Here is a 16,780-nt window from a genome sequence, read left to right on the forward strand (position 1 = left end):
TATATAGAAAGCAAAATATTTATGTAATCTGAAGAAAAACCAGAGCACAGGAAATTTTTTTTTTTCTCTAGCTCTGGGACATCTCCAAAAGCCAAGCTGGATGATCTTCATAGGATGGAATAGAGTTGCTCTCATTGCCGGCTGAAAGGCACTTAAAGAAATTCAGCTAATCACAGCTCCCTAAATTACTCAGTCATCTAAACATGACCTTAATTCTTGGACAAGTGTGTAAGCAAGAGATAATTGTAAAATATTCGAGTGAATTACATGGTGCTTAAAGTAACTACCATTAAAACCTGAATCTCAGGGACTCAACTCATAGCAGGGGTGGTTACAAGATAGGCAGACGGACTCTCCTGCAGAACAAGACCATACGGCCATGTGGAGAGACTGGCTGCCAATGGATTAGTCATTTCCTGTTCCACGATGCAGCACCACACCACCATCACCCCCAACCTCCTCCTCCTCCACCACCATCTCCATGACCCCAAACCTTCACCACCATCACAAATACCATCTCCACCACCCTCAGCATCCACTGTCATCAGCACCATCAGGACACCAACATCAACTACCAACATCAGCCTTTACCACCACCATCAACGTCTGCCGTTACTAACAACACCACCATCAGTATCATCTGTCACCATCGATCACCAGTGCCACCACAAGGTTTATATTTTTATTCCCAGTTTGCTTTTCAAAATACCTTCCCAGGTCTCATTGGGTGCATCTCATGGTCTCAGTCGCTCTCATCTCCTTGGCAGGGTTGGCAGCTCTGTCCTCATTCTCACTTCATCTGTAATTAAGTTCCAGAGGGGTGAAGTTGCTTGTGCCTGGACACCTAAGTGATTCATCTGAGTCCAAAACTAGTGCTTTCTTTAACGCACAGGACTCTCAGTGAAAGTGAAGGATTCCTAACTTCTCAAGTGAACGACTTTGGTCTTAAACTCAACGGAGTCGGAGTATTTAAATGAAATGGCCCTTTGGGACCATTTATCCCAACTCCCATATATTCCAGGTTAGCAACTAACCACTTAAAGTTGATGTGACTCCGCAGAAGTTTGTTCCAGAGTCAGTCTTCTTTCCATGACAAGAAAACAGCGCATTGCCTATGCCTTGGAGTCTCCTGATTCCTCTGAGCACACTGAAGCCCACACTCTTCCTTGGAGCACAGGCTTTGCTAGCGAAGGGAAAGTGGTCTTCTACCTCCATTCTCTTCTCCAACCTCAGAAAGCCTGAGATGGACACAGGCTGCTGGCTTCCAGTCAAGCCCTATCAGCCTGCAGCGTCCCCAGCTCAGAAATGCTTCCTTGGTCCCGCGCACAAGGGTGTGACCCCTCTTTCAAGGTTCCAGGTAAATCGGAAGCTTATCCCTTCGTCTGCTGCCTTTGCTCTCAGTGGACCGCCTGGGTCCCAGTCTGAGGCCCACCGTTTGCACACTTTGGCCCCAGGCTGGCCTGACCGGACTGCGGGACAGCCGTGTTGCTAAAGGTCGGTGAGGAGCACTTGGCCACCTTGCTCTGGAGCTCTTTCTTTTTGAGTTCATAGGACAAATTTGAGTGATAAATATCTTCAAAGGACTTAACATTCTTCTTGAGGATGTTGCTGGCTAACCGGAAGAGGAAGATCACTCCGTAGATGCCGATGATGGTGAGGAGGTACCAGGCGGCACTGGTCCCATCCGTCAGCTGCAGGGCCCTGGTGGAGTTGGTGCCATTCCTCCCCTCCATGGGGCCACCCAGGAGAGCGCTGGCCTGGGTCTGGGGTGTCCACTCGATCACTGAGAAACAGAGAGGCCAGATGAGAGGCAGCATGCTGGCTGAGGACCATTTGGCCAAACCTCGCCAGTGAGAGAGCTATCTGTCCCCTACGACTGCTCCAAGAGGCGGTCTTTACGGCATGGCAGGGGCCTAGCAACAGGCGGGCCAAGACATTCTTAAAATGGAGAGCTCCCAACACCAAGTTCGTGAATAGGAGACATGAGGTCACAAGGATCTCTACTGTCCCCAGCAAATGCAGCTAAAACACCAGTAGGGTTTCTTTGTGAATAAACTATTCGTATAGAGAAAGTAATTGTCAAAACTAATTAGGAAAAATCTGGAGGGAAAAAGGTGATGAATGAATTAACCTAACCAGAAATTTAAAACTATTAGCCAGAGAATTTAGCGTATGTTAAATTATATAAGATCATGGCCCAACTTTGCACAGGGTAAGGGGGCGCTTTTCAGAACCGGGTCCAATTCTCTCTGCCAACTCTCCCCGTGAAGCTGCAATAGCTAAAACAACATGTCGATGATATGAAGGCAAGAAGACCCGTGGAACAGAGTGGAGACACCACCCACAGGTGAGGACCTGGGCCCTGGGAGGTGATAAAGGAGTTTTTCTGATTAGGAGGAAAAAGATGGGCCATTGGATAAGTAGCATTGATTCCTCATCTCTCACCACAGGTCCCAGAGAGTCCAGATTTCAAAGAATCTCACATAAAAGACAAAATAATTTAAAGTCCTGGGGAAAAAAAACAACAACAGACTTTGTCCCTTAGCATCTCACACTGGGACCTCCTATCTCAGTATAACAGAAAAATACAGAAAAAAGAAAGAAAAAGTTAAATTCAACTTCATTTAACATTTTTTAAGTTATTGCATAATATAAATTAAAAGACACACAACAAATCAGAGGAACACTAGAACTCATATCACTAATATTTTAAATGGCCCTCAGTTCTGTAAGAAAAAGTCTAAAAAAATTGCAAAAGGTGTGGACACGGAGGTCACAGGGGAACAGGAACCTTCAACACAAAGGAAAGCTCAGTAGGTTTGCAAACTACTGATATTTCAAAATCCAGGATGTGGATACATTGTGGGCGGATGCGGCTCCTGAGTGACTGCTGGTCTCCGCATAAATTCATGGAGTATGCAGGGCACACTGACAAGGTCTACTGACGTTCAATGCATTTACCTTTGACCCAGCGATTCCACCTCTAGCAATTAATCCTAGAGCTGCTCTGGAACGTGCCTGACACAGCACTGCAGTCGGCTTGCTGAGCCCATGGGTCTGCACCATGGAGTCCAAGAGCCACAGATCAAAAATATTCAGAAAGTTCAGAAAGAAAAAACTGCAACACTACTGAGTAGATATAGACTTTTTACTTGTCATTATTCTCTAAATGATACAATATGACAATGGTTTATAGCGCATGTGCATTGTATTAGGTATTATAATTAACCTAGAGAGGACTTAAAATATATGGGAGAATGTACCCAGGTTATGTGCAAATATTATGCCATTAAAGAATTCAAACATATGCAGATTTTGGTGTCCGTGGGGGCCCTGGAAACCTCCGTCATGGAGACTGAGCAATGAGTAGGTGCTTAAGGTAAGTCACTGCAGCCTTGCTATGACAACTAATGCTTGGAACAGCCTGAATGGTATCAGCAGAAGGATGGTTAAATTCATTTCAGAAACTCCATGCAATAGAACTCTATGCAGTCATAAAAAAGAAGATTTTAGTTATTAAATATTGATAAGTTAAAAAAAAAGCTAAAGGCCATATAGTAAGCAATCAAGAGGGGGAGTGTGTATGTGTTTGCTTACTGTTGCTGTAACAAATATCTGAGATAAATCAACTTATAAAGAAGAAAGGTTGGGAGGTCCAAGATGGCGGACTAGAGGGAGGCTGCGTTCCTTGTCGCTCCATAACTCCAGTTTCAAGCAGAGGATATCTATTTCTTGGTGAGGCAGTTTTTGCCGCTTATTGATCCCCTGCTGTTTACCCCATTTGTCTACTGTGATGACCTGCAGTCTGCCATCATATCAACGCCTTTTTTGAGTGCAGATTGCTCACTGTCAGGCGCCTATTATCCGCCATTTGCCTGCCTCTTGCCTGTCCATCGCCTGCCTTTCACCTACCCATCACCCACCACCCAAGGTTCACCTCCCGATCGTCAGATAGCTGCCAGCAGACTGACTGCAGACCGCCAGTGGAGGGCCGGCTGCCTGCTATTGCCTGGAAATTCACTGTTACAGAACCTGCAGGATCCCTCAGCCCGATCAATCACTCCCTGCCTCTGGGGCTCTCACATCGACTGACTGCTCCCTGCTGCCAGGACCCCCAGACCAACTGACTGCGTCCTATCACCGGGACCCCAGACCGACTGATTGCACCCGGCCTCCAGGATCCCACAACCACACCAAACACACCCGACCTCCAGGACCCCTGCCTGACCAACCGCACCCCACCTCCAGGACCTCCAGCTGACCACGTCCACACCCTGAGCTGCAGCTCCCCATTTGCCAACACATTTGGAAACCAGAGTGGCCATCTTGGATAATCCTGGAAGCCGTAGCTCCGATCTTTAGGTGGGGCAAATCCCATCCTGCGATGCCTGCTGGAGACTTGAAGCTCATTGTCAGGTACCTCTCATGCATCAGGCTACTGAACACTGGGAGGTTTCATTACTATATGACTGTTATACTATAGATTTTCTTTCTTCTCCTTATTGAACAATTTTAAGATTTTATTTCTTTACTTTTTTTGGCTCTCTTTTCTTTTTGTTTACCTGTTCCCTCAGAGTCTCTTTCTCCCTTTTTGCATGCTAACATCCAATTTCTTTTGATTACACTCTCACCCTTTCTATTATCTAGAACTTCTGTATATTCTTTTCTTATCCCATTAACAGCTACATTCTACATCCCTCTGCATCCTCTTTGTCCTCCATTAGAAACTGCAGACCTTATTGCAAATCTGTTTGTTATACTGAAGATAATATTTGAACTCATTCTGTTTATTATGACAATTTTGTTATTGTCCTCATAGGGGCTATTTGGTCTAGAACTGCATAGTATCTGAATTGGGCACAACTAATATTGATCTCTGCTTAAAGAAAAGGTTTTGGAAACCTATAGGGCCACTATAAGCCTATAGGGAGGAATCTGCAATACCCCAGGTCTGCACTGCTAGAGGGGAAGATACATGAACAACATGAAAAAACAAGGGAAGAAAATGATCCAAACAAATCTAGATTCTATATTAATAGAATCCAATGACAGTATGGTAGAAGAAATGTCAGAAAAGGACTTCAGATTATACATGATTAAGATGATTCGTGAAGCAAAGGATAAGATAAGAGAGCAAATGCAGGCAAAGAATGATAATACCAATAAGCAGTTGAAAGAGCAACTGCAGGAAGCAAAAGATCATTTCAGCAAAGAGAGAGAGATTCTCAAAAAAAAAAAAAAAAAAAAAAAAAAAAAAAAAAAAAAAAACCAAATGGAAATCCTTGAAATGAAGGAAACAATAAACCAAATAAAAAACTCAATGGAAAGCATCACCAAAAGACTAGACCACTTGGAAGACAGAACCTCAGACAATGAAGACAAAATATTTAATCTTGAAAATAAAGTTGCCCAAACAGAGAAGATGGTAAGAAATCATGAACAGAATCTCCAACAACTATGGGACATCATGAAAAGACCAAATTTAAGAGTTATCTGGATTGAGGAAGGCACAGAGATACAAAACAAAAGGAATGAACAACCTATTCAATGAAATAATATCAGAAAATTTCCCAAACATGAAGAATGAAATGGAAAATCAAATACAAGAGGCAAATGCACAAAATCACAACAGATCCACACCAAGGCACATTATAATGAAAATGCCTAACATTCAAAATAAAGATAGGATTTTGAAGTCTGCGAGAGAAAAGCATCAGATTACATATAGGGGGAGACCAATACGGATAGCAGCCGACTTCTCAACCCAGACTCTAAAAGCTAGAAGGGCCTGGAACAACGTATTTCAAGCTCTGAAAGAACATGGTTGCCAACCGAGAATCCTATACCCAGCAAAACTAACCTTCAGATTTGAAGATGAAATAAAATCCTTCCATGATAAACAAAAGTTAAAAGAATTTACAAATAGAAATCCTGAGCTACAGAATATTCTCAACAAAATATTCCATGAGGAGGAAATGAAAAACAATAATGTAGGTCAGCAAAGTTAACTACCTTAAAGAAAAAAACTCAAAGGAGAAACTGAGCCAAGTTAAAAACCAAAAATAAGCCCAAATGACTGGGAATACAAATCATATCTCAATAATAACCTTGAACATTAATGGCCTAAACTCGTCAATCAAAAGACATAGACTGGCAGAATGGATTAAAAAGAAAGACCCAACAACATGCTGCCTGCAAGAGACTCACCTCATAGAAAAAGACATCCACAGACTAAAGGTGAAAGGATGGGAAAAAACCTACCATGCACATGGACTCAGTAAAAAAGTGGGGGTTTCCATCCTTATATCAGATAAAGTGGACTTTAAGCCAAAGTTAGTCAGAAGGGATAAAGAAGTACATTTCATACTGCTTAAGGGAACCATAAATCAGGAAGACATAACGATAGTACATGTTTATGCCCCAAACAATGGTGCATCCCTTTACATCACACAAATCCATCTCAATTTCAGGAATCAAATAGACCACAACACAATAATTCTGGGTGACTTTAACACACTGCTGTCACCACTAGATAGATCTTCCAAACAAAAACCAAACAAAGAAACCATAGAACTCAATAACACAATCAATAACCTGGACTTAATAGACATATATAGAATATTACATCCATCAACAAGTGGATTCACTTTCTTCTCAGCAGCACATGGAACCTTCTTGAAAATAGACCATATGTTATGCAACAAAGCAGCCCTTAGGAAATGCAAAAAAATAGAGATACTGCCTTGTGTTCTATTAGATCATAATGGACTGAGAGTAGAAATCAATGACAAAATAAAAAACAGAAATTACTGCAACACCTGGAGACTAAACAGTATGCTATTGAATGAAACATGGATAACAGAAAACATCAGGGAGGAGATAAAAAAATTCTTAGAGGTCAATGAGAATGACGATACAATATATCAAAATCTCTGGGACACTATGAAAGTGGTACTGAGAGGAAAATTCATTGCATGGAGCGCATTCCAGAAAAGAATGAAAAGTCAACAACTAAATGACCTAACCATACAGCTCAAAGTCCTAGAAAAAGAAGAACAGAATAACAGCAAAAGTAGTAGAAGACAGGAAATAATTAAAATCAGAGCTGAAATCAATGAAATTAAAACAAAAGAAATTATTCAAAAAATTGACAAAACAAAAAGTTGGTTCTTTGAGAAAGTAAACAAAATAGACAAACCCTTAGCCACACTAACAAAGAGAAGGAGAGAAAACACTCAAATTACTAAAATTCGTGATGAAAAAGGAAATATCACGACAGACACCACTGAGATACATAACATAATGAGAAGCTACTTTGAAAATCTGTATTCCAACAAAATAGAAACTACTGAAGACATTGACAAATTTCTAGAGACATATGCTCCTCCCAAACTGAACCAGGAGGACATACACAATTTAAACAGATCAATATCACACAATGAAATAGAAAAAAACCATTAAAAACCTACCATCCAAGAAAAGCCCAGAACCAGACGGATTCTTAGCCGAGTTCTACAAGACCTTCAAAGAAGAACTCATTCCAATACTTCTCAAAGTATTCCAGGAAATAGAAAAGGAGGGTACCCTACCAAACTCATTCTATGAAGCTAATATCACCTTCATACCCAAACCAGGAAAAGACACATCAAGGAAAAAAAATTTTAGACCAATATCCTTGATGATGCAAAGATCCTTAACAAAGTATTGGCAAACCGTATCCAAAAACATATTAAGAAAATTATACATCACGATCAAGTGGAGTTCATCCCTGGAATGCAAGGATGGTTCAACATCCGTAAATCAATAAATGTAATCCATCATGTCAATAGACTTAAGGATAAGAATCATATGGTTATTTCAATTGATGCAGAAAAAGCGTTCGACCAAATACAACACCCCTTCATACTCAAAACACTAGAAAAAATAGGGATAGTAGGAACATACCTGAACATTGTAAAGGCTATTTATGCTAAGCCCATGGCCAACATCATTTTTAATGGAGAAAAACTGAAGCCATTCCCTTTAAAAACGGGAACAAGACAGGGATGTCTCTTTCACCACTTCTATTCAACATTGTCCTTGAAACTCTAGCCAGAGCAATTAGGCAGACCAAAGAAATTAAAGGGATATGAATAGGAAAAGAGCAACTTAAGCTGTCACTATTTGCTGATGACATGATTCTATATTTAGAGGATCCAAAAACCTCCTCCTGAAAACTTCTAGACCTTATTAATGAATTCAGCAAAATAGCAGGCTATAAAATCAACACACATAAATCTAAAGCATTTTTATATGCAAGTGATGAAACATCTGAAATGGAAATGAGGAAAATAACTCCATTTGCAATAGCCTCAAAAAAAATAAAATACTTAGGAATCAATCTAACCAAAGAGGTAAAAGATCTCTACAATGAAAACTACAAAACATTGAAGAAAGAAATTGAGGAAGACCTTAGAAGATGGAAAGATCTCCCATGTTCTTGGATAGGCAGAATTAATATTGTCAAAATGGCCATATTACCAAAAGTGCTATACAGATTCAATGTAATTCCAATTAAAATCCCAATGATGTATGTTACAGAAATAGAGCAAGCAATCATGAAATTCATCTGGAAGAATAAGAAACCCAGAATAGCTAAAGCAATCCTTAGCAAGAAGAATGAAACAGGAAATATCACAATACCAGAACTTCAACTATACTACAAAGCAATAGTAACAAAAATGGCATGGTATTGGCACCAAAATAGACAGGTAGATCAATAGTACAGAATGGAGGACACAGACACAAACCCAAATAAATACAATTTTCTCATACTAGACAAAGGGGCCAAAAATATGCAATGGAGAAAAGATAGCCTCTTCAACAAATGGTGCTGGGAAAACTGGAAATCCATATGCAACAGAATGAAACTAAACCCCTATCTCTCACCCTGCACAAAAATCAACTCACAATGGATCAAGGACCTTGAAATCAGACCAGAGACCCTGCATCTTATAGAAGAAAAAGTAGGTCCAATCTTCAACTTGTTGGCTTAGGATCAGACTTCCTTAACAGGAAAGCACAACATAGCACAAGAAATAAAAGCAAGAATCAACAACTGGAATAGATTCAAACTAAATAGCTTTCTCTAAGCAAAGGAAACTATCAGCAATGTGAAGAGAGAGTGGGAGAAAATCTTTGCCACTCATACTTCAGATAGAGCACTAATTTCCAGAATATATAGAGAACTCAAAAAACTCTACAGGAAGAACACAAATAACCCAATCAACAAATGGGCTAAGGATATGAACAGACGCTTCACAGAAGAAGATCTACAAGCAATCAACAATCATATGAAAAAATGTTCGCCATCTTAAGAGAAATGCAAATCAAAACTACACTAAGATTCCATCTCACCCCAATTAGAATGGCGATTATCAAGAATACAAGCAACAATAGGTGTTGGCGAGGATGTGGGGAAAAAGGTACACTCATATATTGCTGGTGGGGTTGCAAATTAGTGCAGCCACTCTGGAAAGCAGTGTGGAGATTCCTTAGAAAACTTGGAGTGGACCCACCATTTGACCCAGTTATCCCACTCCTCGGCCTATACCCAAAGGACTTAAAATCAGCATACTACAGAGATACAGCCACATCAATGTTCATAGCTGCTCAATTCACAATAGTCAGACTGTGGAACCAACCTAGATGTCCTTCAATTGATGAATGGATAAAGACACTTTGGTATATATATACAATGGAATATTACTCAGCCATAAAGAATAATAAAATTATGGCATTTGCAGGTAAATGGATGAAATTGGAGAATATCATGCTAAGTGAGATAAGCCAATCTGAAAAAACCAAAGGAAGAATGATCTCACTGATAAGTGGATGATGACACATAAAGGGGGCTGGGAGGGGGGCAAGAATGGAGGAAGGAGGGAATGTATAGAAGGAAAAGAGGGGTGGGAGGGGTGGGGGGGGAAGGAAAAAATAACAGAATGAATCAAACAACATTGCCCTAAGTAAAAAATGTATGATTACGCAAATGGTATGCCATTACTCCATGTACAAACAGAAACAACATGTATCCCATTTGTTTACAATAGAAATAAATAAATTTTAAAAAAAGAAGAAGAAAGGTTGATAAAGAAGAAAGACTTGTTTGATTTCACAGTTTCTGAGGTATTCAGTCCATGGTCTCTTGGTCCCACGGCTTTGGGGCCTGTGGCAAAGCAGCACATCATGGTGGGAAAACGTAGAGGAGGAGGCTGCTCACCTCATGGTAGCTAGGAAGCAAAGAAAGACAGGAAAGGACAGGGTCCCCAAGTCCCCTTCAAGGACCCACCCTCCCATGACCTAACTTCCTTCGGCCAGGCTCCACTTCCTAAATGTTCCACCAGTTCCCAATAGCACCGCAGGCTGGTGACCCAGCCTTTAGGGGACACTAATTTAGACCAAAGCAGTACAGAATATCCCTGAGAGAAAACTCGAGAATCTGGTACCTGTCGTTGCCTCTGGGGAAGAAACCGAAGGGGGGAAGGCGGAGGACTTCTCACTGTGTGCTCTTCTGTACGGTTTGTACCATGTTCTCTGATTTTCAAAAGGAGATCAATCTAAAGAGGAAGGAGTGCAAGCTGGTACCTTTCTAGTCTCCTTGGTGACGTGCCCCTGGGTAAAGACGCCGTGTGCCCTCGTCAGATGAGAAGATTAAGATCTCAACTGCTGTTTAATTCAAAACTGTGTTCTCTACTTGGGGAGCCAGTGAATAAAAGGAAACAAGGAGAACCAGAGAAATCCCACATGATCCTTAGAGTCCTTTACTGGCTCAGACCCCGATTCTTGCCCTCCGTGAAAGTAGACATGTTCAGAAAGGTCATAGGCTAAATCTCAACCTGCTGGTAGACCAGAGGTGCTCTATAAGTGCCTCATGATTGATATTTGTTTGTTGCTCATTCATTTTTTCTCAGAGATATCTGGACTTTTGGTTATAGGCAGTTGCTGGGATGAGACCAGCTCATTATATGAACTATTGCAATATAACGTACTTAACCTTTTTCTTATCAAAAGTTTAGGCTGCACTCAAGGGTTACCAGATCCTGCCGAAGAGAAGTGTTATTTTGCACTTGCGATTCAAGGATATGAATGAGCGAGCCCGGGCCAGCTGTCCAGCTGGGGCTCTAACGGGTACTCACATTCCCAGGCGGTCCTGTCCTTGACTCTCGGGAGGTGAGTTCAGAGGAAAGGTGGCCCTGCCTGCTGACCATCAGAGTCCCCCCGGGTGGGCCGCACGGGGTTGCTGAGCAGGGAGGAGCATGGGACCAGGAGGCGGGCAGTACCGAGCAGAAACCCAGCGGAGAGCCAGCCTCCTGCAGTGAATCGCAGGTGCCCTGCCGGACCCGACCGGCTTCTGATGGCCCAGGAGGAAAAGCACTTCCTGCCTTCGACTCATTAAAAAGGTCTACATCAAACTAAGTTTCAAGAACACCGTCCCCGGTCCTAGGGCGTCTCGGGCATTTCCAGGGCCCGCGAAGCCTGCGGTGGCGGGAAGTCGCCCTGGAGACCGGCTTGTCTCCGAACCGCCCTGTTGTGCCCTGGCTGGGGTGGGCCCTGCGGCATGGTCACGCCCAGAAGCTCCGCGGCCCAGATCGCCAGCCGCCTCTGGGTCAGTCTCCTGCCGGGACAGTCTCCTGCCAGGACACCCGGCGGGAGGAAGCAGGCCCAGGATGCAACTCAGGGCTCCCACCCGGGGGTGAGTGGCAATGTGTTCATGGGCCAGACCCAGGGGCAGGGCTCTCCTCTTCCTGGACCCCACAGTCACAGCCCATGGTGGACTTGAGGTGGACCTGACTGGAAAGTGCTAGAATGGGAGTCCAGGGCAGAAGTTCCCAGGAAAAGCGGGGTAACATTTGGAAGGTGGGCAGGTCCTTCACACAGCCATGGTTGCCAGTCCGTTCCCGAATCCTCACCCTGGGACCATGCCTGCCACAGCGGAGGGAGTGTTGGTTTTTTAAGATGTAATTGATTGATTAAATTTAATCATCTTAAATGTAATCCAAGTGTCTATCAACAGATGAACCGATAAACAAAAGGTGCATATCTAATGCCATTATTCAGCAATAAAATGGAGAGAGGTACTGACACACACTTCAAAGTGAACAACCTTGGGAACGTTATGCCTGGTGAAAGAGGCCAGTCGCAAAGGACCACATATTATGTGATACCCTTTATATATGAAAGGTCCAGAACAGTCAAATCTATAGCAACAGAACACACATTAGTGGTTGCTTAAGGTATGGGGGAATGACAGAGGGATGCAGGATTTCTGTTGAGAGCAATGAAACTTCTGAAATTGTGATACTAGTTGCACAACTCTCCTTATACTAAACACCTTTGAATTTTTATTTTAAATGGGTGAATTTTACAACATGTGAATTGTATTTCAATAACGTTGTTAAAAGTTATCTTATAGCCATACAGTAGAATACTATGCAGTTGGGAAAAGGACTGGGGAAGCTACTTGTGCATTGCTGTATAATAATCTCCAAGGTAGATTGTGAAGTGAACAAGAAGAGCAGAGAGTGATGTTGCCATGAATGCAAAAGGAATAGGAGAAAAGCCTGTATGTCTGAGTTTGCTCATGTAGGCATTGAAAGCCATGGAAAGCAAGCCCAAGAAATTAAGATCGGAGTTACCTGGGGGAGGAGAAGACCAGACAGCAGGGGCAAGAGAGAGTTCTCGCTGTGTATTCTTTATGCTCCAAAGGATTTTAAATGTGCTTATGCATGCAAGCACGTGTGTGTGTGTGTGTGTGTGTGTGTGTGTCCTATTCAATAGCAAATACACCCATTTGCCAGAGGTGGACTTTTCTTTAGCCTCCCGCGGTCTCCTCCTCTGGAATGGACTATGGCATTCCTGCTTCGCCATGTGGACAGGGACTTCTGGCACTGCCCAGGTGAGGTGGAAAGGGCGGAGCCGGATGATACAGGGAAGATGGCAGTGAGCAGGACTGGGGGTTAGGCTGTGCCCTTGCTGTGTGACCCTGGCCAAGCCCCTTGCCCCTGCGAGTCACCGTTTCAGAGTGGAGCTTCAGCAGGATCCCATCTCCTTCCTGAGGAAGGCTCGGGCTGTCTGCTGGACAAGGCCGCTCCCTGAGCAGGTGTCCGAACCCATGGGGGCAGGGTAAGGAGGTGCCCCAGGACACTGGTGTCAAGAGATGGAGCTGGAGAGTGAGTCATTTCTGAGTTTTGGTTTTTCAGCTCAGGAGGGTGTTTTCGTGGGATGTGGGGAATGGTGCGTTCCAGGAAAATGGAGGACACACTGGGAAAGATGGCCTTTGCGAAGCAACCGCTGCACAGCAGAGTTCACCTAGCCGCATTGCAGAGGACTACTACCACGGAGGAATGTTCTGTGTCAGGCGCTCTCCAGTGTCGAATTTCCACCTTCTAGAATCCTGTGAAGCAGGAGTGTTATTTAAATACTGTTTAAAGAGGGGACATGCAGGCCCAGGCAAGGGACTGGCCTAGTGTCACATACCTCATGGATTCCAGAGGTGGGTTTTCCAGAGTCCTTCTCCTTCCACATCCTGAATAGCACCTTCAAGACAGATCCAGAGCTTTGCGTTGTGACCCTGCCCTGAAGGGCCATGTAGATATGGGTCTTGGAGATGGGGAACCGGTCCTCATCCCCCCACTGTGGAAGATTAAATAGCTGAGGGACACTGAGGCAAGTGCAGAAAGCAAGTTTTACTTAAGAAAGGCACAGAGACAGACTTCTCCGGAGAAAGTGGGGCCCAGAGCTGGGTGTCCACAGGAATGCTGGGTCTTGCTCCTTTATAGGTCCCTGAGTTCCCCGGCTTCTCTTTCTTCTCCGTGTATGTGCCTAAGGGCAGGAAGGAGGGGCACCGGGTTATCCCGTGTTGGGAGGTTAACTGTTCGCAAGCGGCGGTGACCAGCCCTCATCCTCTCCACCCCCATCGTTCGTTACCTACACTGACTGCCAGGCCTTCTGCTCCTGCCTCAGTTAGCTAGGCATGTGACCAGGCAGGGCTGCAGGCAGATGGCTTTTTGACAAAGGAAGCAGGTGGGGTGTTGTGGGGAGTCAGTGCAGGGGGCTCATTCTGTAGACTCATTCTCTGCACCTCCTGTGCCCACCACCCCCAGGGATACCTAGGACCTTAAAGCTCTCCCTGTGGGCCAGAGGAGCCCACGATGTTAAAAGTCAGGATAACGGACAGCCTTGGGGTGAGGGCGGTGGGACTCGGCGCTGGCTAAGTTCCCACAGGGCCTGCTCGGCTCGGAAGAGCTCCCCGGGCTGCACACCTGGGCGGTGCGCACCTTCTGAGCCATAGATGGTCAGCGAGCCCGTGATGCTTCAGCGTAAACCTCTTCCTTCTGTTTGTTCGACGTGCAGCCTTGACCAACCGGAGGTGGAAACAAAGCTTAAGGTTCAGAAGGGAAATGCAGATGCATTTTTAAATGGGATTCTATATTGGGTCATGGCCACGTGGTACCATCTAATGGTGGGTGTCCTGTCCTGGGGTGGGGGTGGGGATTAAAGATCATGGTCACCCGCAGGGGCGGGACAGCTGCCTGCTTCTCCTGCAGCCTGGGTGCAACTCTTTGTCCTTCACCAATGCTTACATAACAGGACAACTCTTTGTCCTTCACCAATGCTTACATAACAGTGAGTGGAGCAACCTGTACTCCCAGGAGGGCCAAGGGTTTTCTTCTGATGGGTGTACCCCTCCCTAGGCCTCTGGTTCCGTCTAGACAAACACGGACCTAAATACAATCAAGCAAAGCCACTCGCCCAGGGAACACTTGTCTGAGCTGCTGTTCTGGGAGAGAGGATTCCAGTATCCCTTGTACTTTTGACAATAGAGACCTAATTCTCCCAGAGGGCCTGGGCTTTTTATTTTCATTTTTTTCTGTCTATTTGAGATCCAGTGAGCTTACAAAATGCCTCACTGGGAGTGACAGTGGCCATGGTGTTGGCTTGACTTCCAAAACTCTTTTTTTGGGGGAAGAAGTACAAGGGATTGAACTCAGAGGCACTCAGCCACCAAGCCACATGCCCAGCCCTGCTTCGTATTTCCTTTGGAGACAGGGTCTCACTGAGCTGTTTAGCGCCTTGCTCTTGCTGAGGCTGGCTTTGAACTCGTGATGGTGGCTTTGAACATGTGTGAACCTGGCTGATCCAAAAATTCTTAAAAAGAAAGGAAATGAATGCTTTTGCATTTTGGGGTGTTGGAACTGGCATTGATTACTTTTTTAAAAAAGTCAACCAGTAAATCCTCATGTCCACCCTTGATATTGTTTCTCAGGAGAATGTCGTGGGGAGGCAGAGCCTCCTCGCCAGCTCCAGTGCCCCCAGTGCAAAAGGACATTTGAAAAAGACAGTGAAGGAGCCTGTGGATCACCCCTGGGATGCCTCCCCTCCCTCCTCCTCCAGAAAAAGGACTCCCGAAGGTTCCAGATGTTTCTGCCTCCGCAGTGGTACAACCTTCCAGAGGACATTTTAAAACATGCTCTGCAGATTCCTAAGATCTTTAGCTGACATGTGACTTTGGCCTAGCCTTTTAACTTCATCGTTCTCTTCTACAGCCTTCAGGGGCCTTTATGTCACTACTCGTCACTCATAAGGTGGAGAGGAAGGCCCAGGGTCTTTAGAACTGGAAGGGCCCTAGCAGTCTGGCTTTCTCCCTGACACTGTGGGACTCTGGTCACTTCAGTCCTCTATCCTCAGCTATATAAAAAGGCCACCAAACTGTAACATGGATGATTCCACAAAGCCAACGGGGCATTTCTTCTCCTAATCAATGAGCCACACTGCCACCTGCCTGGCTGGCGGGACCTCCTATACTTTCCTCCCTCTAAGGCCTGGTTGACCAGGGCTCCCGGGGCTTGGTGCAGGGTGGGTAGGGTGGCCTGTCTGACCTCCCACCCCGGCCAGGGACAGGCGTGGAGCAACCCTCTGCTGCCATGGCTCCCGACGGCTGCCCTGGCCTCTGCTGAGTGCTGGACTCGCACCGTTGGCCCAGATGCTGAGCAGGTCTCTGCCTTCAGCGCTGCCCCCAGGGAAGCTCGGCTCCAGGTGCTCGCCTGCAGCAAGCACACCCGCAGAACTCTCTGGAACAGGACAGCTCTGCTTTCCCCACTCAGCCCTGGTGAGGGGGAGGAGAGCAGCCTTGAAGCAAGGAAGGGGCACCAGGCCGCCCCATTCTCAGCTGCCGACCTTGACCAAAAGTCCAGTTCAGACTTTGGCTGTGACCCGAGACAGCATGTTAAGACCGTTCCCAGTTCCCAGCCTAAGACCATAGGGGCCTGGAGAGATCACACCACACAGTGGGAAGGGCCCAGAGAACAGGGGTAAGGAACTGTGAGAGCAAAGATAAAGCTATGTTGTTATCAAACCCATGGGACTTGTCTGTAAGCATGTGGTCACACTGGAGACACCCTGGCAGGCTGAGCCCCAATTCAGGTGTGAGCCAAAAGGGAGCGTTTATTGGTTCCTGTAAGCAAGAAGGAGAAGGGGCGTTGAGGATCCAAGGTGCAGGTCCAGGAGGGCCCTGGGGCTCTCCTCCATCTCAGCACTGATTTCCACCTTGTGGTGCCCAGATTCACACCTCAACAGTCCCACCACCAGCAGGGAGGGTACTTTGTTGTTCGTCCAGCCAGGAAAATCCCAGGGTGTGGCTCTGACGGGCCTGAGTCAGGAGACCACTGCGGTGACCATGTAAAATCAGAATGCTGGTCAGTGATGGAGCCTCTCTGTAGCACATACTCAGAAAAAGACA

At 45.1% G+C, this 16,780-nt stretch overlaps 1 protein-coding gene across 2 annotated transcripts; it reads right to left on the bottom strand.

Annotated features, from left to right (window-relative positions):
* Positions 1 to 23: 23 nt before the first annotated feature.
* Positions 24 to 11,550, bottom strand: Smim34 (small integral membrane protein 34). Of its 2 annotated transcripts, XM_047564627.1 has the most exons (3): positions 11,178 to 11,550; positions 10,488 to 10,598; positions 24 to 1,783 (listed from the first exon to the last, which is right to left on the bottom strand). In XM_047564627.1, exon 3 carries the CDS (start codon positions 1,731 to 1,733, stop codon positions 1,398 to 1,400), a length of 336 nt encoding a protein of 111 aa, XP_047420583.1. In that variant the 5' UTR covers positions 1,734 to 1,783; positions 10,488 to 10,598; positions 11,178 to 11,550; the 3' UTR covers positions 24 to 1,397. The 2 variants fall into 2 exon arrangements, with proteins under 2 accessions (XP_047420583.1, XP_047420584.1); XM_047564628.1 differs by lacking the exon at positions 10,488 to 10,598.
* Positions 11,551 to 16,780: the final 5,230 nt, after the last annotated feature.

Source organism: Sciurus carolinensis, chromosome 9, assembly GCF_902686445.1.
Source record: "Sciurus carolinensis chromosome 9, mSciCar1.2, whole genome shotgun sequence".
Classification (NCBI taxonomy): Eukaryota; Metazoa; Chordata; class Mammalia; order Rodentia; family Sciuridae; genus Sciurus; species Sciurus carolinensis.

Bases quoted from the DNA above. Each gene is read 5' to 3' on its own strand.
- Smim34 (XM_047564628.1), bottom strand. From the start codon at position 1,733: ATGGAGGGGAGGAATGGCACCAACTCCACCAGGGCCCTGCAGCTGACG.